Source organism: Cucurbita pepo, chromosome LG04 (assembly GCF_002806865.2).
Source record: "Cucurbita pepo subsp. pepo cultivar mu-cu-16 chromosome LG04, ASM280686v2, whole genome shotgun sequence".
NCBI classification, from domain to species: Eukaryota; Viridiplantae; Streptophyta; class Magnoliopsida; order Cucurbitales; family Cucurbitaceae; genus Cucurbita; species Cucurbita pepo.
In genome coordinates this window covers 7,934,913-7,960,368 of record NC_036641.1, presented here as the reverse complement: position 1 = coordinate 7,960,368, position 25,456 = coordinate 7,934,913, and the positions used below count along the sequence as shown (strand labels likewise).

The 25,456-nt window shown below is 38.1% G+C and overlaps 4 protein-coding genes, 3 long non-coding RNA genes and 2 other non-coding genes across 19 annotated transcripts in view; 2 read left to right on the top strand and 7 right to left on the bottom strand.

The window, feature by feature from the left end:
* Nucleotides 1-577: 577 nt before the first annotated feature.
* On the bottom strand, nucleotides 578-2,289 carry LOC111792642 (zinc transporter 1-like). Its single transcript, XM_023674182.1, has 3 exons — nucleotides 1,432-2,289; nucleotides 1,190-1,339; nucleotides 578-998 (listed from the first exon to the last, which is right to left on the bottom strand). The coding sequence occupies exons 1-3, from the start codon at nucleotides 2,050-2,052 to the stop codon at nucleotides 693-695; spliced, it is 1,077 nt and encodes a 358-aa protein (XP_023529950.1). The 5' UTR covers nucleotides 2,053-2,289; the 3' UTR covers nucleotides 578-692.
* Nucleotides 2,290-3,613: 1,324 nt separating this feature from the next.
* Nucleotides 3,614-5,115, bottom strand: LOC111792641. The gene is made up of 2 exons (XR_002814842.1): nucleotides 4,853-5,115; nucleotides 3,614-4,132 (listed from the first exon to the last, which is right to left on the bottom strand). It is a non-coding gene; the product is annotated as an uncharacterized LOC111792641 (long non-coding RNA).
* Nucleotides 4,581-4,677, bottom strand: LOC111794137. The gene has a single exon (XR_002815030.1). It is a non-coding gene; the product is annotated as a small nucleolar RNA snoR116 (small nucleolar RNA).
* A 1,002-nt stretch (nucleotides 5,116-6,117) lies between the features above and the next one.
* On the top strand, nucleotides 6,118-10,565 carry LOC111792639 (DCN1-like protein 2). 5 transcript variants are annotated; one of them, XM_023674181.1, is made up of 12 exons: nucleotides 6,127-6,295; nucleotides 6,372-6,544; nucleotides 6,774-6,835; nucleotides 7,681-7,817; nucleotides 7,957-8,015; nucleotides 8,145-8,168; nucleotides 8,705-8,787; nucleotides 8,889-8,953; nucleotides 9,070-9,119; nucleotides 9,254-9,355; nucleotides 9,831-9,890; nucleotides 10,203-10,565. In XM_023674181.1, exons 3-12 carry the CDS (start codon nucleotides 6,816-6,818, stop codon nucleotides 10,335-10,337), a joined length of 735 nt encoding a protein of 244 aa, XP_023529949.1. In that variant the 5' UTR covers nucleotides 6,127-6,295; nucleotides 6,372-6,544; nucleotides 6,774-6,815; the 3' UTR covers nucleotides 10,338-10,565. The 5 variants fall into 5 exon arrangements, with proteins under 5 accessions (XP_023529946.1, XP_023529948.1, XP_023529949.1 ...); XM_023674178.1 differs by lacking the exon at nucleotides 6,372-6,544 and having other exon boundaries at nucleotides 6,118-6,295; XM_023674177.1 differs by lacking the exons at nucleotides 6,127-6,295; nucleotides 6,372-6,544 and adding an exon at nucleotides 6,576-6,599.
* Nucleotides 10,566-11,750: 1,185 nt separating this feature from the next.
* LOC111792638 lies at nucleotides 11,751-12,184 on the bottom strand. Its single transcript, XR_002814841.1, has 2 exons — nucleotides 12,104-12,184; nucleotides 11,751-12,023 (listed from the first exon to the last, which is right to left on the bottom strand). It is a non-coding gene; the product is annotated as an uncharacterized LOC111792638 (long non-coding RNA).
* An 861-nt stretch (nucleotides 12,185-13,045) lies between these two features.
* Nucleotides 13,046-16,794, bottom strand: LOC111792637 (glyceraldehyde-3-phosphate dehydrogenase GAPCP2, chloroplastic-like). Of its 2 annotated transcripts, XM_023674175.1 has the most exons (13): nucleotides 16,541-16,794; nucleotides 16,128-16,278; nucleotides 15,923-15,961; nucleotides 15,131-15,231; nucleotides 14,792-14,904; nucleotides 14,591-14,690; nucleotides 14,359-14,505; nucleotides 14,213-14,273; nucleotides 14,018-14,115; nucleotides 13,796-13,938; nucleotides 13,609-13,692; nucleotides 13,377-13,466; nucleotides 13,046-13,273 (listed from the first exon to the last, which is right to left on the bottom strand). In XM_023674175.1, exons 1-13 carry the CDS (start codon nucleotides 16,625-16,627, stop codon nucleotides 13,219-13,221), a joined length of 1,269 nt encoding a protein of 422 aa, XP_023529943.1. In that variant the 5' UTR covers nucleotides 16,628-16,794; the 3' UTR covers nucleotides 13,046-13,218. The 2 variants fall into 2 exon arrangements, with proteins under 2 accessions (XP_023529943.1, XP_023529944.1); XM_023674176.1 differs by lacking the exon at nucleotides 13,046-13,273 and having other exon boundaries at nucleotides 13,568-13,692.
* A 485-nt stretch (nucleotides 16,795-17,279) lies between these two features.
* LOC111792135 (phosphoglycerate kinase, cytosolic) lies at nucleotides 17,280-24,694 on the bottom strand. Of its 2 annotated transcripts, XM_023673467.1 has the most exons (8): nucleotides 24,595-24,692; nucleotides 19,897-20,000; nucleotides 19,596-19,799; nucleotides 18,918-18,995; nucleotides 18,577-18,837; nucleotides 18,111-18,428; nucleotides 17,855-18,013; nucleotides 17,280-17,742 (listed from the first exon to the last, which is right to left on the bottom strand). In XM_023673467.1, the coding sequence occupies exons 3-8, from the start codon at nucleotides 19,788-19,790 to the stop codon at nucleotides 17,548-17,550; spliced, it is 1,206 nt and encodes a 401-aa protein (XP_023529235.1). In that variant the 5' UTR covers nucleotides 19,791-19,799; nucleotides 19,897-20,000; nucleotides 24,595-24,692; the 3' UTR covers nucleotides 17,280-17,547. The 2 variants fall into 2 exon arrangements, with proteins under 2 accessions (XP_023529235.1, XP_023529234.1); XM_023673466.1 differs by lacking the exon at nucleotides 19,897-20,000 and having other exon boundaries at nucleotides 24,596-24,694.
* Nucleotides 23,744-23,879, bottom strand: LOC111794175. The gene has a single exon (XR_002815065.1). It is a non-coding gene; the product is annotated as a small nucleolar RNA Z247 (small nucleolar RNA).
* Nucleotides 24,695-24,909: 215 nt separating the features above from the next.
* Nucleotides 24,910-25,456, top strand: part of LOC111792134 — a 6,798-nt gene continuing 6,251 nt past the window's right edge. For all 5 annotated transcript variants that reach the window (XR_002814739.1, XR_002814737.1, XR_002814735.1 and 2 more), the window contains exon 1: nucleotides 24,910-25,442. This is a non-coding gene — a long non-coding RNA (uncharacterized LOC111792134). The remainder of the gene's footprint in view (nucleotides 25,443-25,456) is intronic.

Sequence of the window (25,456 nt, the reverse complement as noted above, 5' to 3'; positions counted from 1 at the left end):
AACTCTTAATCCCGTAAACCCTAAAACTTAAATCCTAAACCGCTAAATCCCCTTAAACCCCAAACCCCTAAAGCCCCGAACCCCTAGACCCCTCTACCTTAAACCCAGCAACCTTGTAATATGATAAGTTTAAAGAAATGGAAATTTGTATATAAAACGCTTCTCAAATGTTTCTGCAATAATTTATGTAATCTTTGTTCTCCTGTCTTTCGTAAGGAGAAACATTTTACTTGTATATCATATTCTATTACTTCGGGTAATTTGTTATTGACACAAATTTCCTTAAACCTTTTTGAGAAGTATGGTATTTCATAAAAATCAAGTCTTTTAACTTAACTTCAGACACAAAAAATATTAATTCTCATTATAGATGCTTTGAGAACTTTTGTTTTTATTTTTCATTTGATCATCAAATCATGAATTTAATTTATAGCTAACTTTATTATATAGAAAATGCTATTTTTCACACCCAAAAACAAAGTACAAGATTGAGTTGAATTGATATATCTTGGATAAATTATAAATAAATGGTGGAAAACAACCATAAATTTTAAATCTTAAATTAGAAGAGAATAAGTTGGGAAGAAAGAAACAGTCTCTCTAGGCTGGCCTTTGTTGATGGGTCAATGGCCTTGGTTTTTGCGTTAAAATTGTGACATCAGACAAAAATGAGAAAACTTAGCAAAAATTGATCAAGCCCATTTGGCCAATACAGACATGCAAGCAGCCCCCAGAAGCAAAGAGATATTAGATCCTAATTGAAGCCCCAAATTATTCTGCATCCTTGGGTTCATGAAATCCGCCGCAAGAAGATCCACCAGCGCCATGTATATCAATATCCCAGCCGATGCAGAGTTCATGCTCCCTTCCACGATCAGAGTCGTCCGGCTGCTGTCTCTGTAAACTCCCGAAATTCCGATTCCCACTGCAATGCCCACAGGCGCTGTCAGTGAAAAAAATGTCGCCATTGCTGCCGCTGATCGCCACCTAAACTGTGCCTGCACCCCCTCGTCACGAGATAAGAAACAAACAAACAAACAAGGAAATGGTGATTTAAGCTCATGATTATGATATACTTAACAGCAAAAAAATAATTCTTGCGAGATTTTTTCATTCAAACTTTTCAGTAATGTCGCTCCCAGAAATCTCTCAAAATTGAGTCATATCATATAGCTTAGTTTGAATTTACCTGGGAAATGCAGCCACCGAGTCCCATTCCCTCAAAAAACTGGTGGAAAGACAGAGCCACCAGCAGTGGCTTAATGGTGGCAGGGCTGTGGGAGGTACCAAGAGAAATCCCAATTATTACTGAATGAACCACAATCCCCAATTCCAACACCTGAAAAATACATCCAAAATTTAACAGATGATGATACGTTAAAATATGAAGGCAATCACTGCCTTTGATGGCAGACATCTAATCACGGGTACCTGAGATACAATCCGGTACCGGATTAACTCAGTCAGACTCGATGTTTCTCCGGTGGGTGCTGCAGAGCCGTGAGCGTGACCATGTGTGGCGTGGGTGTGGACATGCACGTGACCGGCATGCTCCTCGCCTCTTTCCTGGTCTGCAACTGCAATTACATGCTTGATTTTACTGAAGTGGCGTCTCTGGTAGAAGCTGGTTGCGAATGTGTCCACCATCAAGGTGCCGATGGAGGAGGCCATGGCAATGAACCCCGCAAATGGGAAATCGCCCCAAGGGTTCTGTCCGATGCAGGGGGAGGTCAAGTCCTGGAAGGCATCAGGCAGTATGTGGATGAACCCAGTGCCTAAAATGACACCCGCAGCAAAAGCCTTGATCATGAAAAAGATGTCATTTTCAGGCCTCAGAGACGGAATCTTCTTGCCCACCAAAGGAAGGCTCACACCCGCAGCGCCGGCCACGAGCACCGAAGCAATCGAGCCAACCTTGTATTTGATTGCCTCCTCTGCGTTGTGGTCGGCGGCGGAATGACAGGTACAAGACTCCCGCCCACGCCCGGCGTGGACTACATGAGCAGGGAGGATGAAGGTGAGGAAAAGGAAAACAGAGAAAAGGTTTAACATTGTTGGGAAAAGCTGTGTGTAATAAAAGTGGTGTGAGAAATTTGGAGAAGAGGAATTAATAATAGTGGAAGGAATTGAGGGAGATAGTGGATGGTGAGGAGACGGGAGCTTTTGGGTAGTGGGGTATGAGGGATGGATGGAAAAGAAAACAAGAATAATACTGAGAGTTGAGTTTCAGAGGCATCCGACTAATGTGCTGTTTTATTTTTTCTTATTAGCATTTTGCCAAGGCCAATTCGCCCCACCCAACTTGCTGCGGTTCACAGCAAAAGTTGGTCATTCCCTAATAATGAAAATAATAGAATTACCACTACACTACTACAAGGAAGGCGGAAATAAATCAAATGTGCTACTGCCTTAGAATCCTCAAAAAGCATTATTAATTTAATTACAATAGGTGAAGTGTTAGATCACTTTTATTTTAGTGTTGAGAAAAAGGGTAAGAGAGTATGTCGACATGCAGGAGCATAAACCAAGACCAAAATTGCTTATGTTGCACACCTGGAGTTCTGATTCTGATTGCTTAACCCAACTAAAATCCATAAAATGTCGATATTATGTCATTACTTTTCACTTTCCCATTATAAAATCCCACCTTTTTCTTTTTCTTTTTTTTGTTCTCCACTCGATCTAACCACTTTTAATTAAATTTAATTACTATTTATTAAACAATTGATTATTGATTCTATGCAATTGAGTATTGATCCTATGTTTTTTTTGGTGGTTGTAGGTGCATTTCAAATTTCTTACGTAGTTCTTTTAAAGCGGTGAGAAGAAGCCTGAACAAAAAAAAAAAAGGACGCGTTTTAAAGTCTTGAGAAGGACTGACGCGTTTTAAAGTCTTAAGAAGAAGCCTGAAAAAAAAAAAAAAATTTTAAGAGGACATTATCTACTTGCTGAATTGAAACTGTACCGTTACACTACAGTAAATATAAAATATTTGACTGCTATCTATTTTAGATGAAAGTTAGGCCGATCAGAAATTGTGGATTCCATTGGTTTTTGTTGCGTTGTGTTGATCTGTCTATAGTTTTTCTGGAGAAAAACAAAAAGAAAGGAAGATGAAGCTTTGATATTCCCATAAATATCTCTTTTGTTCTGTCCATGTGTTGAACTCGGATTCTTCGACAACCTAGCAAGCAACTTTTGTTGGGCGATATTGTGCACAACTATTATTATTCTTAAATCACTCTTCACAACCCTTGGTTTTACTCCGTTCTTGATTTCATTTCACGCCCTCGATTCTTCATCAACAAGCAGATTTTTGCTTGCTAGCTTTAATTTCTTTTTCTATACTCTCGATGGTGAATTCGATTCTTCAAGCCATCACAATGGATGGCGCACTGATCAATCGGACTTGATGTATGCACTAGTTTCGACCTCATAAATTTATGCCTCATTTCAATCGATTGTTGAAGAAGACATCATCCCGTCAACCACATAAAAAATTGGTCTTATTCTTTAAATCAATTTAAACAACTTTGGAGAAAATTTAAATCCCCAACTTTCTCTTACCGAAAACTTAGGGTACAGGGTTTAGTATAGCGTGGACATGCTCACATTGACATTCAAATGGTTTATTTTGTTATTCACAAGTCCAAGGTGGGTACAAATTCACTTTATTTGTAAATGGTCCAAGGTCGACAAAAACGTGTATGGAATGAAGGCTTGTAGGCTAACATCCGGCAAGGGAGCATATGTACATAACATAACTTTGTCCAATTTGCATATGTACATAACATAACTTTGTCCAATTTGCATATGTACATCCGAATGAAATTAAACGTTGGCAAGGGAGCATCCTGTGATTTAGAATTGGTAGCCCTCGTCAATACTCGGCCTGGGTCCTGTTTCACATTCTAAGCAGCTTCTATGTTAATCAGAGTGCGGGTCTTGGAATTCATGTGTTTCACAGATTGAAGAAATATTTCAGGTTGGGTACAATTTTTGACACTGCCCGCGGCCGAAAAAAAAGCAAGATTAAATCAAAGGCCAAGCATGTGCCTCCATAGAATACCTGATTTCTTCCTATTTCCTCCGGCTGGATCTCATCATTCGTCACCAACAGATCGACCATTTACTACAAATTACAGGTCATACCTTAACGGCAATTCAACAAAAATACGTGAATGAAACTGAACAAGTTGTTGCGCCACATTATCAAATGAACAAACATATTTCTCAAATCTTAGAATTAAAAGGATGTATATCCGAAAAAGCAAGTAAAGGGATATCGAAATGGCAATAATTTCAAAAAGAACAATATTGGATATGCAAATGTAGGAGCACCTAAATGCACAGCCTTACGAACATAAAAGGCAGGTGCCAGAATCTCGGCCCCAAATCCTTATTGGCAACGTACAGCGCTGATGACGACACGGGAGAGAGCGTATCAGAGACTCTAATTTATTGCCTTTTGCGATTGTTCATTCGATGACTCACGAGAAGATAGGCTCAGATATTGAATACCAAAACAAACCAAGTAAAACCTAAAAACTAAAAAATTGAACCATCCTTGTCAAGAAGAAAGGCTCAGAAAAATTCATGGTGACATCAACAAGCTCGCCCCAAAAAGAAGACAGAGCTTTCATAGTTTGATGGTATATGAATTCATCATCACAGCCACTATTAGACTTAACAAATCCAACACCCCGATGACATCATACAAATGAATCGGATATATCAGGAAATCTATAAATAAATAAAAAAAGAATACAAAATTAAAAAATATATATTAAAAAAAAAAATTGACTGCACATATCAAATTATTCAAACAATCAAGCATGGCCGAGCTATTTACCATCCGACGAAGATATATTGCGAGTGCATACACGATTAAGACTAAGATCCGCGGATCAGCCGCAACAAAATTAGGCATAATACCTGCAAAATAACCCATAGAGGAGATTTTGGAGTGAGAAGAGCGATGCGGAACGAGTTTTGGGCATCCTGCAAGGCGTTTAAATAGCGTTCGGCAAAGACACCTAGATCTAAAACCCTAATCCTGCAAGTATAGCAAAATTGCTGCCATGACCCTCCAATCTTCGAAAAATAACCTATAGAAATTGCAAGTGAGCCCCTTAATTAGGTCCTGAGAGTTATTCATGGTAGCAACAACAATATTTCTAACATTCCGATAAACATGACATTAAAATTTTATTTTTTAAAATTAATTTTCATCTCGATTTATATTCTTATTGAATTCATTTATATGCTTCGTAATAAATACACTTTGAGACATTTGTAGATGGAATCATCTATACATCAAATAGATTAGGTTTTTCTTTTTTTTACATGTTTGACAATATCTTCAACGGATCCAATGTCATATTCTCCTTGATAATGTTGAAGGTCACGTTTATGGACAGCGTCAACCGAGTCAATCCTATAGTCCTTGAGTTTCCAATGCTACGTGGTCATGGTCTCGTTCTTCATCTTGAATAAGGGTTTATAAAGATATTTCCGGTACAAATAATCTTTAATCTTCATTTTCTATAAACTAAAATTGGATTTATCAAATTTTTCGATTCCCATCTTTAAGTTTCTCATCTCCACATATCATGGTGAATATTTCTTAACTTTGATACTAGACGTTAGAATTGCACAACAACTCACACATTCGATCTAAGTGAACATAAATGATAGTAGAGAGAAAATACTAGAGAAATATTGACGCTTATATATATATAAATATATGTTTCAATTCAACCTAATTTGTTATTATTTATTTTCATCCAAGAATAATATGCATAAAAATAATATTTTTGATAAAAGTATTAATTTTTTTATTTTATTTTTAATATTTTGAAAGGTATTATTGATATGAAATTTAAGCATAATTTTCTTAAACATTGCTATTTTTTTAAACATTTTTTGAGGTAAAGTCATTTGGAAGCTTTTGAAAATTCGAAGTTAATATTAAAATATTATTAAAATGAAATCTTAACTTTTCTGTCCCAAATGTAATAGTAAAATTATTTTTGAACATTTTCGAAACCTTTTAGAATTTAAGAAATTATTAAAACAAAAATTACTATATTTTCTATAATTTAATAAAAAATAATACAAAAACAGAATTGAACTCCCTGCACTGCCTTCTTTCAGAGAGAGAAATAGAGCTTCCAGAAAACAACCCTAGAATTCTCTCTCGACGTTCTCCGGAGTCGGAGAATCCATTCTCGGCCAGTCTACCCTCAGATTACCATTTCTCTGCGCTAGGCTTGTATCCACGACCTCCAAAATGGTTAGTGTTTCCGCTCTTCGGTTCTTGTTAATTCAATTATTGCATTCCTTCTCACTTTTTTTTTTCTCTGTGCAAGATTATTGTTGTTTAAGCTGCTTCCAATTTCTATTCCAGAGGCCAGGATTAATGTTGACTACATTTTTTTCCCTATCATATTTGATAACCGAAACACTCTGCTCTTTATCTTTGTGTAAAAGTCACTTCATCACGGAATTCTGAAGTCTTCGGATGCATGAGTTTTAGATTGAGGTTTTATCTTCTGGTTGCTGATTTCACTGGTTGAGATTGCGGTTTGATGCATGGAGTAATGATATTTTATGCTAAATTTAAGCGACTGCTGCATGCTTAACTCTCTCTTTTTTTTCTTTTTTATTGACATGCTCATACGTCTGCGTGGACTTTTATGCGTACAACAATGCACCCAGGACATGAAAACATCTTTCTATAATATAATTTTTCTTGTATTTGTTCTCGACAGCATAAATTAAGCAGAGGACACCGAGACAAACTCCAACAGTTTATGGCCATAACTGGTACAAGGTACGTTAATGAACTCCTCTTAAATTTCCTTAATTACTTTGTGGCATTGAAATCTCGTTTGGATGCGGTTGCTTCCCTTCTTCTGAGGAAGACTAACCTTATGTGTGGAAAGAGAAAAACTAAGAAATCAGGCGACTATCGACTGACATGCACTTATTAGGCAAGATAGAAACTGTAGAAGTAGACGTGAATTATTGTAAAAATTAGATTCGTCATCTGCAGAAGAATTAAAATTCACTTCGAATGACATTGGATTTTTTAATTTCATGGGATTTGAATTCTCTGATATTTTTTACCACCAAACAATTAGGGGTTAGTTGATATCTCCTCAGTTCAATTGCTGTTAACACTTAGCATTAGTAGCGGGAGGGATCAGCTGCCTTAGTTAATAAAGATAAAGATATACAAAGTCTTGGAAACCAGAACGAAAGTTTGTTTAATAAGTTAAGACACCTGTCTTTCTAAGTAGCCCTAGGGTCGGTGAAGCCTCCCCTAGTATTAGTGGAGGTGGGTCTTGAACATAATGTAAGGAGTTGGGTTTCTGATACCCGGTCATAAGAAAAAAATATATAATATTTTAACCCATTAAGATATTATCAAGTATACATGACATAGATTCTTCAAACCTAAACCTATATGTTGTCATTTTTCCTTTTGTTTTGTAAATCGTCTCCTTGTATATCTCCTACAAAAGGGCTATGTTTTGTTAATCCAAATAGTCTTCTTTTGCGTTTGAAAGCTGATCTGTGATGTAGTTTTCTTTCATATGAGGTACAGAAGCATGAGTAATGAAATTGGGTTCGTCTCATATTTTCATTGATTTTGATATTTTATTAATCATGCAGTGAAAAGGTTGCTCACCAGGCCCTGAAGGCTAGTGAGTGGCATCTTGAAGGAGCTATTGATGTGTTTTACAGTCAACCCCTAATTAAAGCATTCACCGACTCTAGACATTTGGAAGAGCTTTATAGCAGATATAAAGGCAAGATTTATATTCGTTTATCATTACTAGATTTCTTTTCTTTCTGTAAACTTGTAAAGGGTAGTGAAACCATGCTGACAGAGATTATGATTTTCTATGAACATGAAAGTAACAGTTTATTAATTAACATGGTTGGCAGATCCATATGTTGACATGATATTGGCTGATGGTATCTCACTGCTCTGCAATGACCTTCAGGTAGGTGATTTATGTGTCCAACTATGTTTTATGTGCTTGATGAATTGAGGGCTATAAATATTACTACTTGATTATTCAGTTCTAGTTATTTCTACCTATTGAACTGACGTGACACACCTTTTTTTGCAGGTGGATCCTCAAGATATAGTTATGGTATGCTTTTCAAAAGAATTGTTGCTAAGCAAGGCATTCGTGTGTAAATTTAACTAAAACTTAATGCTGTCTCTCATTTTAAAGAAATTTAGATTCTAGACATGCATGCATTTCTTCTAGTGGGGGCTAATTGTAGACCGTTCTCCTCAGAAGTTTACAATTAAACACGCATGTTTAATCTTAACCTTCTTTTAGCCTCAATTTTACCTCCCGGTTTTCCATTTATCATAACCGATAAGTTTGCAGTGGACAGAGACATTGACATAAATAACTTCAAGGTCCCTTTAAGTGCTTCCTTCATCCTTGTTAAAAGAAGCTGATTGTTTAAATTTCCCATTAATCATGTAACACTGTATATTTGGTTGGACAATTATAGGATTATCTAATTGAAATATGTGGATGCGGTTGATTATTTTTCACCTCTGAATTTAAAGAATTTCAGTTTAATTACTGATTTTGTGCAAGTTTTCTGACTATTAGCTTTTTTTATTAAAAAAAAAAATACAAAAATTAATGTCTTTTGCAATTATCTGCAGTTGGTTGTTTCTTGGCATATGAAGGCGAACACAATGTGTGAATTTTCCAAACAGGAATTTATAGGTGGATTACAAGCACTAGGGTAATTAATTTTTTTGCAGTTACATTCCTTAGGACAAGAATAGCGTGCGTGGGATCAAGAGTATGCTTGTCATAGTATCATTGTTCAATTTATGATCGCAGGATAGATTCTCTGGAGAGGTTCAGAGAAAGGATACCATATATGCGCTCTGAGTTGAAAGACGAACGTTTGTATTCTTTTGTAGCTTATATCATGTTGCAATTTGTATAATCCCTTATGATTGGAAACGAATTTCTATGTGATTTTCTCTTGCTGTATTATGCTAATTTCATGTCTGTCCAGATAAGTTTCGTGATATTTACAACTTCGCATTTGGTTGGGCAAAAGAAAAGGTACTCGTGCTTCTTGAGCATTCCCTGAAGGATATATTCAAAATTGTTTTTCTTTCTTCAGTGGCATGTGCGTTAGATACCAGCACGATGGCTGCCTAATGCATGGACTTCTAAAGTGGATATATGTGTTTTAGGGGCAGAAATCCTTAGCATTGGACACTGCAATTGGAATGTGGCAGTTACTATTTGCTGAAAAGCAGTGGCCTCTGGTTGACCACTGGTGTCAGTTCTTGCAGGTAATGTTACTAATCTGTCTATTTGAAAAAGGCGAACTTTAATGTCTAGGGGCAATGCTCCCTGTTGTTCCGATAACCTCTGTGGTGAAGATTTCTTTTTGTAAGACTCTGGAATTTGACTCCAGAAACTTGGAGGATCACCTTTTTTTTATGGATGCAAGAAAAGATAACACCGTTATTTTCTTGTTTGCTAGTGATTTTCTTGAACATTTTAATAGAATGTGCAACCGGGACTTTTCCTGCACAAAATTAAGCCAATAGTATTCTTGTTTACTTTCTGCTGAGGAATGTTGGAAAGTTGCATATAATGCCGCAGAGATGGAAGGTCTAAGCCTTTTCCACTCAACCAAGAAAAAGCCTTCAGAACTTGAATTGTCTGTTAGAAATTCCAAGTCAGAGTTGCTTGTTCTGACTTCTAATGATTCATTCTTATTAGTTTATTGGATTGGTTCATATTGTAATCTTTCTGATTCAGGCTCGGCATAATAAAGCTATTTCTAGGGACACGTGGTCTCAGCTTCTGGAGTTTGCAAGGGTAAGAATGGATTTTTAAACTAACGGTTTAAATGTCTCAAAATTATTTAGTTAAAGAATAATAATTTAGTTTATGCACTTCCAAAAATTATATTTTATTCCTAGAAGTTTTAAAACAGTCCTTTTGATTTACATACTAATAAAATTTGCCACTCCATTTGTTGCGCTTCCACCCAAGAAAGTTTGCAGGGAGTGTTGGGGGAAATGGTGGGAAGCACCAGTGCCATTTTGTTGGTGCTGATGTCTTGCATGCTTCTTGTTGATACCATGCATTTATCGTGCTAATTTCTTTGTTACGTATCTTGATATGCAGACTGTGGATCCTACACTATCAAATTACGATGCCGAAGGTGCATGGCCATACCTCATCGATGAATTTGTTGAATACCTGAACGAGAATGGCATAATCCATGGTGGTCAACCGAATGATTCGAGTCAAGTAAGATGATATGCTACTGCAGTTGGTTTGGGATTTATTTCGTATTTATGTTGGTGTGATTTGAATACCCTCTGGTTCAATTCATTGGGGAAATAAGATATGAGGGGGAAGAAGGCGAGCGACTGACATCTGAGTGAAGACATTTTATTTGTTGTTGGATTTGGTATATCATCTATATATTACTGAGTGGGAAAGTGGATTTTTAGAGTAATAACAATTTCAACGCTCTCTCTCTTCCCTCTCGTGTTTTGTATCTACGCATGCACGGTATACCTTGCTGCATGGTAAGTTAACTTTACGTTTTCTTTACATGGTATAACTTTTATTTCTGGTTTGGTTCTCCTCGACCTTCTTACCTAATAATGGGATCTCAGCTTTGATACTATTGCACACTCGTCCAACGTTCCAAACAGGGCCACTGGCCACTTCTCAGTCTCTTACCGAAGTATTGGAGTTCGAACATGTATGGGTATGTCTTAATTAGTTGGGATAGATTTTGTTAGATTCTATGAAAAATTTGGTTAGATATTGCAAATATGTCCTTCCGTCTCCATCACCATCCTTCTGTAACAAGCACACAATTTCTGTTAAATCTATTTTTCCTATCCTGTACTAACAAACTACCTAGAGGATTGGATTACCAGAGGCACTAAGGTGATGAACAACAAAACTGTGACTGAGTTTTATCCATACTTCTCCTGCCATCTCTTTCTTCTTAATTTTCTGCACTTCAACTCTGTCGCCCATATCCCATTTTATATGCTCTCGCGTACCTCTCTTCCTTTCAATGCACAATAAATTATTTCCCTGCCTTCCGCTTCTTCCGCTTCTTATAGATTTTGGTTCATAGACTTGTTCTGTCTTTTTATTCTTTATTTTTAAAAAAAAAAAAAAAAAAAAGGAATCGAATGGATTTTAATTGTTTAACCTGCCGGTGTAAGGGTATACATTGATATTTTTCCCAACAATTTAGACGGGGCACCAACAATTTGACAAAAATTTAGATCAAAGATGACCGGGTTCTATTAACTTTTTTTTTTTTTTGGGAGCACTGCACAAAAGAAGAAGACGATAGATATGTGTGATAGACTTGTATCAGACCAGTTGTGTGCTCTCGAAAAAAAGTATTTGTGTTTTGATGTTTTGCCGCACTTAATGTTTTGATGAGAGATGTGCATTCGGTGCTTATATGATGTTGTAACTTAGCTCATACCTTGCCTTTCTTTCGATAGTCATTCCAATTGAGATCATAGGATACCGAGATTTCTCGCCCATAATGATCCCAAATTGTTGGGATTGGAGAACGGGCCGCATTTACTTCAAAATCAATTTGTTGGAACAGTTTTATACTTCCTTTGCCTAATCAATGTCACAATGAATAGTTGAATGGAAGAAGAAAGCAGTGAGATAAAAATTATAAAATGGAAGAAAGGAAGCAGGAGCCTTTGAATTTCAGTGAACTAACAGTTCCTTATTACATTCAGAGAGTAACTTTGGTGAATAAACTCATTAAACCATGGACTTAACAACAGCATTGCCGGGTACAAGTGCATTTATCACCCGAACAAAATCCGTCATCCCACCCCTCAGACGAAATGCAGACTCTAGCACATTCTGCTGCCAAAGTGCACTGTCCTATAAACGCCTCGCTGTCTTTATAGCAAGTCAGCCCCTCGGTTTGTACTACCATCCATCCTGCAACGGTAACAAAAACATTCTTTTTAACACTATTTGTCGATCTAAATCAACAGAGAGAAGTAAGAGGGATAACGTACCAGAAGTAAGGGCTAGAAAGATGAACACAACTGTGAGCTTTTTTAAGTTTCCTCCCGCCATACTTTTCCTTCTCTTGTTGCTTGCTACAATTGAATGTTTGGATATCAGTTCCTCATTTTATACGAGTGAAATGTCTCATCTTTGTAACGTTTTTTTCATTGATGGGATATTTCTTAAATGCTGATTTAATGCATATTTAATACAGAGGAATATTTCTTAAACACAAATTTAATGCATATTTAACACAGATTTAACACAATTCTACAGAGAGGAATATGTCTGTTAAGATTAATCTTCTAAGGGTTATTTTTTAAATACAGATTTAATATTGATTGAAACGTTATTTCTTAAATGCAGATTTAATATTGATCGAGGAGTTATTACTTAAATACAGATTTGATTTAATATTGATTGAGGCATTATTACTTAAATTTATTTCTTAAATATAGATTTAATATTGATTGAGACGTTATTTCTTAAATACAGATTTAATGATTGATGAGTTATTACTTAAATACAGATTTAATATTGATTGAAGAGTTATTACTTAAATACAGATTTGATTTAATATTGATTGACGCGTTATTTCTTAAATACAGATTTAATATTGATTGACACGTTATTACTTAAATACAGATTTAATATTGATTGAGGCGTTATTTCTTAAATACAGATTTAGTATTGATTGAGGCGTTATTTCTTAAATACAGATTTAATATTGATTGAGGCGTTATTTCTTAAATACAGATTTAATATTGATTGAGGTGATATTTCTTAGGTTATACCTCTCTTACTTTTCCATTTTTTGTCGTAGGTTATACCTCTCTTCATATGCTAGAAAAATTTAAGATGATAAACACACAAAAAAAAANAAAAAAAAAAAAAAAAAAAAAAAAAAAAAAAAAAAAAAAAAAAAAAAAAAACATACACACCATGTTCCACGTCCCAGTCTTCAAAATATATTCCACTTTCTGATAACATATTGCGTTTTATTGCAACCATCTAAACTATTTTTTTCGTCATTATTTTCAAACTCTAATGCAATATTCTGGAGAATAGAACAAAAAAAAAATAAAAATAAAAAAACTTTAACATCGCAGAAGTTTAAATGTCTTCACGCGTTGGCAGCCACCAATGCCATGTGCTCAATGAGGTCCAGCACTCGATTGCTGTTCGGGCGAGTATTATAACAGTCATATATCAAAGCAAAACGAGAGCGTAGGCATATTTCAAGCAATCATTTCTAGTAACTGCAAGAGAGAGAGAGAGTACCTGTATCCCCACTCGTTGTCATACCAGGAGATAAGCTTCATGAAGGAGTGGCTGAGACCTATTCCGGCCTTTGCATCGAATATGCTGGACCTGGAAGTAAGTTCAGATCCAATTAACCATTCATGATCCATAGCCTGCTAAATGAGAACTGGGATAGGAAGCCTTTCACGGTGCAGTCTCATGTTAAGTACCTTAACTTCTGGTGCGAGTGAGTAGAAATATAATATAATACCTTGAATCACCAACAAAATCATTGGAGACAACGTCCTCATCCGTGTAACCAATGATACCCTTGAGTGGGCCTTCTGAGGCATACCTTTAGTTGGTACTCAGGTAGCAGCATATTAATGAAAACAATTAACTTACGTGTGGATCAACTCAAAATAATCTGGGTAAGAATAGAATGATAGTTCATTTACTTGATTGCAGCTTTTACATCTTCATAAGAAGCACTCCTCTCTAGTCTACAAGTCAAGTCCACAACGGATACATTAGGAGTTGGAACACGAAATGCCATTCCTGTAAGTTTTCCGTTGAGCTCAGGAAGAACCTTTCCCACGGCCTGCAGTTCAAAAATCATATTGAAAAGATTAACTCCTTTACAACGTAGTCGTCACAAGTCTCTTATATTGACATCTAACCTTCGCAGCACCAGTAGAGCTCGGAATGATATTTTGGGAAGCTCCTCGACCCCCACGCCAATCCTTCATTGAGGGACCATCAACAGTCTTTTGAGTAGCTGGAGAAAGAAAAGGAAATTATCGTCCATGATTATTTCTTTCATTTTTCCTTTTTACATTTTTTTTTTTGGGGTGTTGCTGGTAGAGGAGAGAGACCTGTGGTTGCATGCACGGTTGTCATCAAACCTTCTGCGATACCAAAAACCTCATGAACCACCTGCATGTCGTATTTCCATAGAGCTCAATTTCTTTGGATATTAATTTTATTTCTTTAAATGCCTAAGCACCTGGGATTTACACACCTTCGCAATAGGAGCAAGACAATTCGTGGTACAGCTTGCATTTGAAACAATATCCATGTTTGGCTTATATGTCTTCTCATTAACTCCAACAACGAACATAGGTGCATCAGCTGATGGAGCTGATATGACAACTTTCCTGGCTCCACCCTATAAAGAGGTGTCAAGAAACTGGGGGCCTTCAGTCTTCAATTTAGATGACTGAGAACTAAGTTGAATTAACATGTGTATATACCTTCAAGTGCGCTGATGCCTTATTTGTCGTTGTGAAAACCCCAGAGGATTCAACAACAAACTCGACCCCTAATTGACCCCAAGGAATTTCTGCCGGATCCCTATAGAAATAACCATAGATTCATTCCAGGTGATTAGAAGCCAAGCAACAATTCTCTAGATGTTACTTCTGTCTTAAATGTTGCTCTGGTTTTCTTAGTACCTTTTACTTGAAACTTTTATTTGTTTCCCATTGATTTCCAAAGTTGAATCATCCACAACGTTAATTGTACCATTAAAATTACCATGTGTAGAATCAAATTTGAACATGTATGCCTGCATAAAATGAAGAGTATATTAAAAGCATTTCATCACATCTAAAAGCTTGGTCGTTAAGCAATTCTGGAAAGTTGGAAACTGAAAGAATTACCACTCAACTACTCTCCCACGGCTATAATCATAGTGTAATTTTTCAAGTAAAAGGATTAAAAAGCACAATTAAAAGAACAACAATTGACGGCAAAAAAGGGCTTATTTAAAAAGGAGGCTGGATTGCCACTACCATGTACTTTGCATCAACAAAAGGGTCATTAACTGCAACTACATCAATATCATCCCTCAAGGTTGCAATTCGTAACACCAATCTTCCAATGCGTCCAAAACCTGCATAAGTAAAACAGGATTCACGTTTTTATGTGCGAGGACATTACTTTATAAAGTAAATACCAATGTCAAGGTCTACACGATATGAGAGGCCATGTTGAATGTTTGATTTTGGAGAAATAATGACAACAAAATCAACCACGATTTATCTTCTTGTTTCTCAAACGCTGATGTAGAATCTTCTTTTTTTTTTCTTTTCAAAAATTATATCAAGTTCAAAGTGCACCATGGCATGGGGCTTCAAGTGCTCCAATCTATATATATAATATAAACAGAAATTTGGATACAAACAAAACACCAGTTTCCATCTACAGAAACAAAGTGTGGGGTAGCATGAAAAACGAAAATGATCAATGACTTCCAACACGCCAATAAGCATGTGAAATCAGGGACTATAAAAACTGAACTCCCAGAGTAAGCAGCTGTAATTATTAAATTTAAGCCTCTTTACAATGGAAAGGAACCAAAAACTGAAGTTCCACATGCAGATCGTCTTTTATTAAACCAATTCTTCAGTTTCTTAACTTCTACAAATCGACAAACAAAATTAGTCCAATTCAGTATTTTGGAGTGAAACCGTAACTGTCTAACAAACACTCACAGCTGAAACATGCTGCAGAAACAGAAATACACAGCTAGAAAAGAGAAGAAAGAAGATAAGTAAAAATGTAAATAATCGACCAACTCATACCATTGATTCCGATCTTCGTCTTTCCACCGCTGCTCGATTCTAGAGAAACCAACAAATTGAAATGATTAGCATCGAGAATTTATTTTCTATTTATTATTGATAATTTTTTTAAAGAAAAAGGAAAAAAAAAAAAAAAGAAAAAAAAGAAAAAAAAAAAGACATGAACGTGATAAGAGAAATGAAATATGAAATTTTAAAACTCAACTACGAACTGCGGGAGGTATTTCAATAGCTGTAGCTTTAATAGGTTGAATATTGTGGGGTGTACGAAGCTGAAAGGAAGATGATCCGCTTGAAACATGAGCAACGAAAATGCTGGATTGAAACTTGGAGGAACTCAAATTAACGCACGAAGCCTACACAAACAAATTCGACGGTGAGTAAGAAAACAACTTCGCCATCAGCTAATCAAGATAAGCTGTGGGCTTGTGGAGTGTGGAAGGCAGCGAAGAAAGTTGTAAACAGATTGGGCCTCAAATTTATTCATTGTTTAAAGTCATTTCCAGTGGATTATAAAGTTATTAAGAAAGAGAAGCTTGTTGACTAAATTCCATTTGGGAACACAGCATATTAGTGAAACAAATGAAGGATGGGTAGAAGCATTGAGAAGACGAGCACCGTAGGGTGATCGGCAGAAGAGAGAGGAAGCGACGCTTGAAGAAAAGAAGCAGCGGGTGCAGATCTGAAGAGCGACGGTACGGCCATTGAAGCAAGACTTGTAGGAGGCAATGGGGAGCAAATGGGCGAGAAAAGGGGTTGGTGACACACAAACGCAGAATAAAGAAGAAAATAAAAAGCAAAGCAAGAAGAAGAAGATTCTGAAACAGAGAAAAAATGAAGAAACGATAGTGGCCAATTCAGCGGTGCGGAGATTCTTATGGAAGCTTTCAAAATGCCCTCCACTTTTTGTGTATATATCCAACTCCCAGTGTGGGTCCCACAAACTGAACGGTCCTGGTTTGTTGGGTAGCCAGGAACTTCAGGATGGGCAACATGTGGGCCGTTTTTTTGAGCCTTGCTTCCACCATATTTTCCTGTCTCATGCTTCAATTTTTGTGTACTTTCATGACTATTACGGTAATGGTTATTTACCTCAGAGGAGCTGCTGTTCCATCATGTAAAGCAGGCAACAGTGGCGGGAAGTCCACATGGGCAACAGTGGCGCTCAAAGGAGCTGCTGTTCCATCATGTAAAGCAGGCATTTACCACACCATCTGTTTTCATCCGCCACCGATCCCTCACCAACAAGGAAAGGGTGGCAGCGAGATATTCATTCATTCACACCACAAAACTGGACGCCAGTTTGCTTTGGAAGCTTTTGTTTTGTACAGTTCAGGATGAAATTTAAGCAACAACATTCGTGAACAAAGGCGATTCATTACTGGTAAAACAGCCTGAATGCATCTCAGACATCAGCATCGTTTAACATTTTAAATGGATGAAAAACAAATAATGGTCTAAGACCGTGGACCATATATATATATGTTCAGAGGAGAACTTGACAGTTTATTCGAAATCTATCATATAACTACAACCTCTTCTCAAAGAAAAAAAGAAATCCTCATTAGGTTGAACGACCTTCACAATGCAACACAAGGAAAACGCGCCAAGAAAATGGAGGTCCCTCAAGCATCGTCGAGGGCAAGAACACCCGGAAGCGGTTTTCCTTCAAGAAGCTCTAAGCTGGCACCACCACCAGTGGAGATGTGGCTCATCTTATCTGCAAGCCCAACTTTCTCAACAGCCGCAACAGAGTCACCTCCTCCAATTATGGTGGTCACTCCCTTCCCACTCAGCTCTGCCAACTTCCTCGCAATAGCCTGCATAACACCATAAACCAACCCACCCAACACTCTTAAGTACACAGGCAATATATACATACAACTCGCAGCATAAAATTTTTTAAAACTGGTCACTCCTCCTATTGCGTACCTCTGTTCCAGCTGCAAACTTGTCAAACTCAAACACTCCCATAGGTCCATTCCAAATAACGGTTTGGGTAGAATCCAAAGCTTCACTGAAACTCTTGATAGAATCAGGTCCAATATCCAACCCCATCCATCCATCCGGGATAGCTGATGCTGCCACAACCTGAAAAAGTAGGGACAAACAATTTATCAACTATGCTCATGAATGTTGTTGAGCTCGAATTTACCCATATTCAATTCACAAAACATTAATTACCAACCTTGCTGTTTGCATCAGCAGCAAATTTATCAGCTATCACTACATCAGTTGGAAGCAAGAGAGAAACTCCTTTAGCTTTTGCCTTCTCAATGAGTGAGGTAGCGAGGTCAAGCTTGTCTTCCTCCACAAGGGATGAACCCACCGAGTGACCTTGTGCCTTGTAGAAGGTGAAGATCATTCCTCCACCCAGGAAAAGAAGATTAACCTTCTCCAACAAGGATTCAATCACTCCAATCTTTGATGACACCTTTGAACCACCAACAATGGCGGCAAATGGCCTCTTGGGATTAGACACAGCCCCAACCAGGTAGTCAAGTTCCTGAATCAAGAGAACCATCAGATGTATCAGGCAGCGTCTAGAAACCACCAACCAAATGTACATTATTAATCTTATCATGTGATTGACTGATAGTGTCTATTTTTACTCTCAACAAGAAAGGTTACAGAGCGTGCGTGCAGCAACAAACCTTCTGCATAAGGAACCCAGCAACAGAAGGTTTCAAATACTTAGCCACACCCTCCGTGGAAGCGTGAGCCCTGTGAGCAGTTCCGAAGGCATCATTAACATAAAGATCCGCGAGTGAAGCCAACTTCTTGGCAAACTCAGGGTCATTCTTCTCTTCCTCCTTGTAAAACCTCACGTTTTCAAGCAGCAATACACCTCCCTCAGACAATTCAGCGACCAACTTCTCAACTTCCTCGCCAATACAATCATTAGCCATTATCACCTATTATGCAAGGGCATTCGAAATTTCAGTAGTCAGCAACGGTATCATTAAATACAAACACGAAAATATAGATGCCATACCTGAAGTCCAAGTAGCTCGGAAAGCCTGGGAATAAGAGGCTTCAAACTGTATTTGGGTGTAACACCCTTTGGTCGTCCCTAAAAGACCACAATAATCGATAACAAATAAGCAAAGGGATTTATACAAAATGAAAAATTCGGCGAATTAGAAAAGAACTCGAAAATTCATGCAGAATATTACAGAAGAAGTAGGGCTTGTCGGTAAAGAACATCACTGTAGTGGATCACTCACGATAGAATAATACATACCGCCACTCTAAATTTAATGCAAGGAAAAGAAGACGCAGATTATGGAAACCTTCTACTAGAGGGAACTAACATTGCCCCTTACACGACAGGTCGATGAGACTTCCAATATTTGATACTAAGAACATTAGATCCACAAAATTGAATCGCGCATACAAGGAATGGGAATAGAAAATTGTACATTTATCCGAAATCGCAACATTCATGTTCAAGTTCATCCAAATTCATCAAGCAAGATGTGAGAAAATGGGAAAGGGGTGATGAAAATTCCTGAAGACCAAATCGAAACTTGTAATTCTCAGACATGTTATCAAATGCAACGATTGAAGGAACTCAGAAACTAAAACTCGGGAAAGACATGGGCGATGGATAGATCTGGTGAGAACGATAAAGATGGAAAGGAGATGATGTAAAAGGGGATAAGAATCGCACCAAGTGGGTGGAAAGGATAACTCTGGCGCCATGGCCAAGCAAATACTGAATGGTAGGAACAGCGGCACGGATTCTGGTGTCATCGGTGATGTTGAAGTTGTCATCCAAAGGAACGTTGAGATCAACCCTTACAAACACTCTCTTTCCCTTCAAATCAGCCTCCTTCAGAGTACCGACGCTCCTTTTGGTTGCCATAGCAATCGGCTGAGCAAAAGGACACAGAAAACAACGGATTAAAACAGAACCCAAAAGAGGAAAAGTAAGGGAGAGGGAAAAGAGGGATGGGATTGGTAAAACTTACGAGAAGAAAAGATGAGAAATTAGAAAAGCTGCGTTTAGACAGTGAGGGGAGCAAAGACGAAAGAAATGGGAAGGGGAGGAGGAATTTATAGAGGGAAAAGCGTATCAAGTTTATGCAAAACTGTGCCTCACACTATTGAGGACCTATTCTATTTATATTGGCAAAAGATTAACTAATAGATCCGATTTCATAGGAAACTAACGAAGTAAGCCTATCTTTATGGCATGACTAACTTCAAGCTATTCTAATGGATTGACCAATTCTAACAGTCCCCTTCAATCCCAACAAGTCTTGTACATGTTGAGATTGTTACAATGTGTAGTAAAAGGAGTTTTAGACAGTGGTTTTGTCAGGATATCAGCTACTTGATCACTTGATGAAATGAACCGAACTTCCATTGCTTTACGTGCTACTTGTTCTCGAACAAAATGAAAATCAACTTCAATATGTTTCGTTCTAGCATGAAATACTGGATTTGAAGTTAAATATGTAGCTCCGAGGTTGTCACACCAGAGGCGAGGAGCCTTTGATTGATACACGCCCAGTTCCTTCAGTAATGACTTGATCCAAATCATTTCTGCAGTAAGATTCGCAATGGCCTTGTATTCTGCTTCGGTGCTTGATCTTGACACTGTAGCCTGTTTTCTGGAACTCCATGAGATTAGATTTGCTCCAAGAAATACAGCAAAGCCGCTAGTTGAACGTCGATCATCGGGACAACCAGCCCAATCAGCATCAGAAAACCCCGACAACATCATGGTTGATTTCTGAATTTTCACTCCTAATGCTAGTGTGCCTTTAACATAACGAAGAATTCTCTTCACAGCACCCCAATGAGCATCAGTAGGTGTATGAAGATATTGACACACTTTATTGACAGCAAATGCCAAATCAGGCCTAGTCATTGTCAAATATTGTAGTGCTCCCACTGTACTTCTGTATTTGAATTGTTCTTCAGCTGATAAGGGTATTCCTTGTTCTCTGAATAATTTTTCAGCAGAACCCATTGGTGTAGACATAGGTTTGCATTTTTCCATGTTTACTCTTTTCAACAAATCTAAGGCATATCGTCTCTGTGACAGTATGATACCATCTCGTGTTTTCTTGACTTCAATACCCAGAAAATACTCAAGACCACCCAAATCTTTTACTGCAAAATCTATTTTCAATTTCTGAATCAACCTTTCGGTTGCTTGATCAGAGGAGCTCACAATAATTATATCATCAACATAGATGAGCATATAGATAGTTATCTCTCTGTTTTTGAGAATAAAAAGAGATGAATCAGCTACTGAAGCCTTGAAGCCTAACTCAATAAGTTTTCCAGTCAACCTTGAATGCCAAGCTTTTGGGGCTTGTTTCAGGCCATAAAGGGCTTTCTTGAGCTTGCATATGTAATTCTTTGGTTTGGCTGAGTCTTGAAATCCTGGTGGTTGTCGCATGTACACTTCCTCTTTCAGAATTCCATGCAAAAATGCATTTTGGATATCAACTTGTCTCATATTCCAGCCCTTGGTTACTGCTAGCGAAAGAATGACCCTGATTGTTGACGGTTTGATCACAGGGCTAAAAGTATCAGTGTAATCAACACCAAATCTTTGCTTGAATCCTTTGGCAACTAATCTTGCTTTTAATCTTTCAACTGACCCATCTGCTTTTCTTTTCACTTTATACACCCATTTACTATCAATGAGATTTATTCCAGGTTTGGGTGGAACTAGATCCCAAGTGGCATTTCGTTTTAGCGCTGAGAGCTCATCATTCATTGCTCCTCTCCATCTTGGATGTTGCATGGCTTCCTGCAGGTTTCGAGGTTCAGTAGCAGTCTCTATGATCGGAGTTGTGATAGTTACAGCGCTTGCGAATTTTCTTGAGGTTTCTGAATATCTGATAGTTCCATCAGTGAATTGTTTAGCTTGTACAATGTTATTTCTCAACCTTGTTCGCATTGGATGTTGACTAGCTGCTTCAGTTGGTTGATCAGACACATGTTCATGAGTTTGGTTTTGAGCATTGATCGAACTGCTCTCAGCTTCATATTCTGCAATTTCCTCTGAACTTCTTGTATTATCTGCAGAAGATAAGCTGACACCAGACAAGTTGTCACTAGCAATATTATCAGTTTGACCATCATTCATATGGGAATTACTAACAACTGGTTCAATATCTGTAAGAGCATTTTCAGTGTAAAAACTAGCAAGTTTGGCTAAGGCTGGAAGTAGAACAGGATGATGTGGATTTGTGGTTTTGTTTGGTGGCTTAGATTCTTCAAAAGGAAAAATATTTTCATCGAAAACCACGTCTCTAGAGATGTAAATACGTCCTGTACTTCTATTTAAGCATTTATATCCCTTATGAGAAGAACTATAACCCAAGAATATACATCTAGTAGTTCTGAAACTCAGTTTCTTGTTGTTGTAAGGCCTTAAATTAGGCCAGCAAGCACAGCCAAACACCCTAAGCATGGAGTAGTCTGGACTTTTACCAAACAATTTATGAAGTGGTGTGTCTTGTTGTATGGTTCGGCTGGGCATTCTATTTATAAGAAAGCAAGCTGTGTTGAAAGCTTCATCCCAGTAGGATAGAGGCATGTTGGCTTGAGCGAGTAAAGCAAGGCCAGTTTCTACAATGTGTCTGTGTTTTCTTTCGACTAACCCATTCTGCTGGTGTGTGTGAGGACAGGAGATATGATGTTCAATGCCTGTGGATTTGAAATAATTGTGTAACCGATGGTATTCACCCCCCCAATCTGATTGGACGGAGCGAATTTTGGTATTTAGCATAGTTTCAACATGTTTTTGAAATTGAAGGAACACAGACTCAACATCAGATTTGCATCTCAGAAAGTAAATCCAAACATAACGACTAAAATCATCAACAAAGGAAACATAATATTTGGAATTATTTACTGACGCAATGGATGGACCCCATACATCAGTGTGAATTAATTGAAGGGGTGCTGTAGATACATGCTGAGAAGAACCAAATGGCAATTGATGTGCTTTCCCTAATTGACAAGCATTACAAATTGAGGAAGAGGGAATATTAGTATCTATAGCTAAATTATTATCTTGTAGAATTCTAATGGTAATTGGAGATGCAGGGTGCCCTAGCCTTCTGTGCCATTGTTCTTTCGAAAGTTTGGCTGTCAGCAAGGCTTGACTGAAATTATGCGGTAGAACGTATAGGCCATTCTTACATCTACCGTGGAGCAGGAGTTTCTTCGTGACTCGGTCCTTAACCAAAAAATAGTTTGGGTGAAATTCTACAACAGCATTATTATCAGATGCTAGTCTTTGTACTGAAATTAGGTGCTTATTGATTTTAGGAACATATAGGATATGTTTCAGAACAAGAGATGAACCAGAAATTAATGAATTCCCAATATGAGAGATAGACAAACCTGCGCCATTTGCAACCTGAATTTGGTCGGTGCCAGTGTAGCGTTCTCTGGTGGTAAGCCTCTCTAGGTCATTGGTGATATGATCTGTGGCTCCAGTGTCAACATACCAGTTTGTGTCACTAGTGTATCCACTTGTTGCCAAAGCTGCTTGTTTGAGATTATTTTCGGCTTGATATGCCTGATCAAATCTGTGCCAGCATTGCAAAGCATCGTGATTGGGCTTACCACAAATCTGACAGACAATGCCTGAGCTGCTTTGTGTCTTTGATGGTTGACGTCCAGGATTGTTCACAGTACGCCTTGATTGTCCATGACCACTATTTAACTGACGACTACGACCGCGACTACCTCGACCTCCATTGGCACCTCCACGAATGGATATCCTATTGACATTGTTAGCAGATGAAAGTTGCTCAAATGTACCCTTACGCAAGTGCCGCATCTCATAGCTCAGCATGTGAGCATACACGTCGCTGACAGTGTATACATCTGTTCTGGTTGTAATGCTTGTGACTAGAGGATCATAATCTGGACCAAGTCCTTGCAGCATGTAGGCGATGAGTTCTTCATCCTCTATTCGCTTGCCAATGGCAGCAAGTGTATCACCAAGATGTTTTACTTTACGAAAGTAGTCAGCAATTGTCATGTCCTTTTTCTGGATAGTAGAGAGTTCCATACGGATCTGCATTGCTCTTGCTCGAGATGTGGAAGCAAATTGTCGCTCCAGCGTAATCCAGGCTTCTCGTGCAGTGGTGATTCCAACCATCGTGCTGAGAACCTCCTCAGTGACTGATGAGTTGATGAGGCTGAGTACCAGCTGGTCCTGGGGGTACCAGACTGTGAACTCAGGGTTGATGATAATTTTGCGATTCCCTGTTTCTTCACTTGGTTCAACGGCGATCGTCTGGCTTGGTGCAGGCATGGATCCATCCACAAAACCAACAAGGTTTTGGCTACGCAAGTAGGGAAGGATTTGGGTAGACCACAGTAGATAATTTTCTTGTGTAAGCTTAACACTAATCACCTGACTGATCGACGGAGAAGACATTGTGTTGTTTGGGATTGACATGTCTAACAGCAGAGGCTATGGATCTCGTGGATCTTATTTCGGCTCTGATACCATATCAAGTTTATGCAAAACTGTGCCTCACACTATTGAGGACATATTCTATTTATATTGGCAAAAGATTAACTAATAGATCCGATTTCATAGGAAACTAACGAAGTAAGCCTATCTTTATGGCATGACTAACTTCAAGCTATTCTAATGGATTGACCAATTCTAACAAAGCGTACACGTGGTGAGGAGCGGAGATCAGCGAAAGCGATTACGGCGGTCTCGTCTTTCTTTGGTCCTAGTAAAATCCCAGGGTTTGAAAAGCTTGTTCTTTTTTTTCCATTTATCTTCCATAAACACGATTATACTCTTTTCTTTTAAGAAAATTAACATGACTTTATGGGACTATGGTTCTAAATTTTGTGGCTTTTTTTTTTTTTTGTCTATATAAATATTTCAAGTCTGTAATAATTTAATTATTACCTGATTTAATCTTGTCTTTATTTTCATCAATCTCTCAACATAAATCTGTCCCTCTTTTACTCTGTTTCCAATACCACCTCTTTCCTTTTTAGCATTATTCTGTTATCTAATTGAGCGCAGCTTCTATTTTGGTCGACCCAACAACACCATGCCGATGCATTCCGTCTCATTGCAATCCTCACCTTACCCAAACTCCAAATTTCCTCTTCAACTCTCCAATTCCAACCTTTCCGTTACCCGATTCTCTTTCATCTTCAGCGATAAGCATTTCCATTTCGGGCGCCATCAGCGTCTCCTACCCCTGCCTCCTGCTCTTCGCGAATCACAGGACTACCAACAGGCTGTGAAGCGCAAGGATCTCGCTGAAGCTCTCAGGTTTCAAGAATCCTTTGACAGAGAGCGCAATCGTACCCATTAGTGATCCGGCGGCTGCTGATTCAGCTTCCTCCGCTCTTGGGAATCCGCGGTTATCTGGCCGGGAGAGGGACTGGGCGGTACTAGGCACTTGTTTGGATGCTGATGATATGAAACCTGTTGCCAATGCTTATGGGTTTCTCAGGGATGGAGGGTTCTTGCACAATTTTGGAAAATGCAGGAACATTGGTACACCCCCCCCC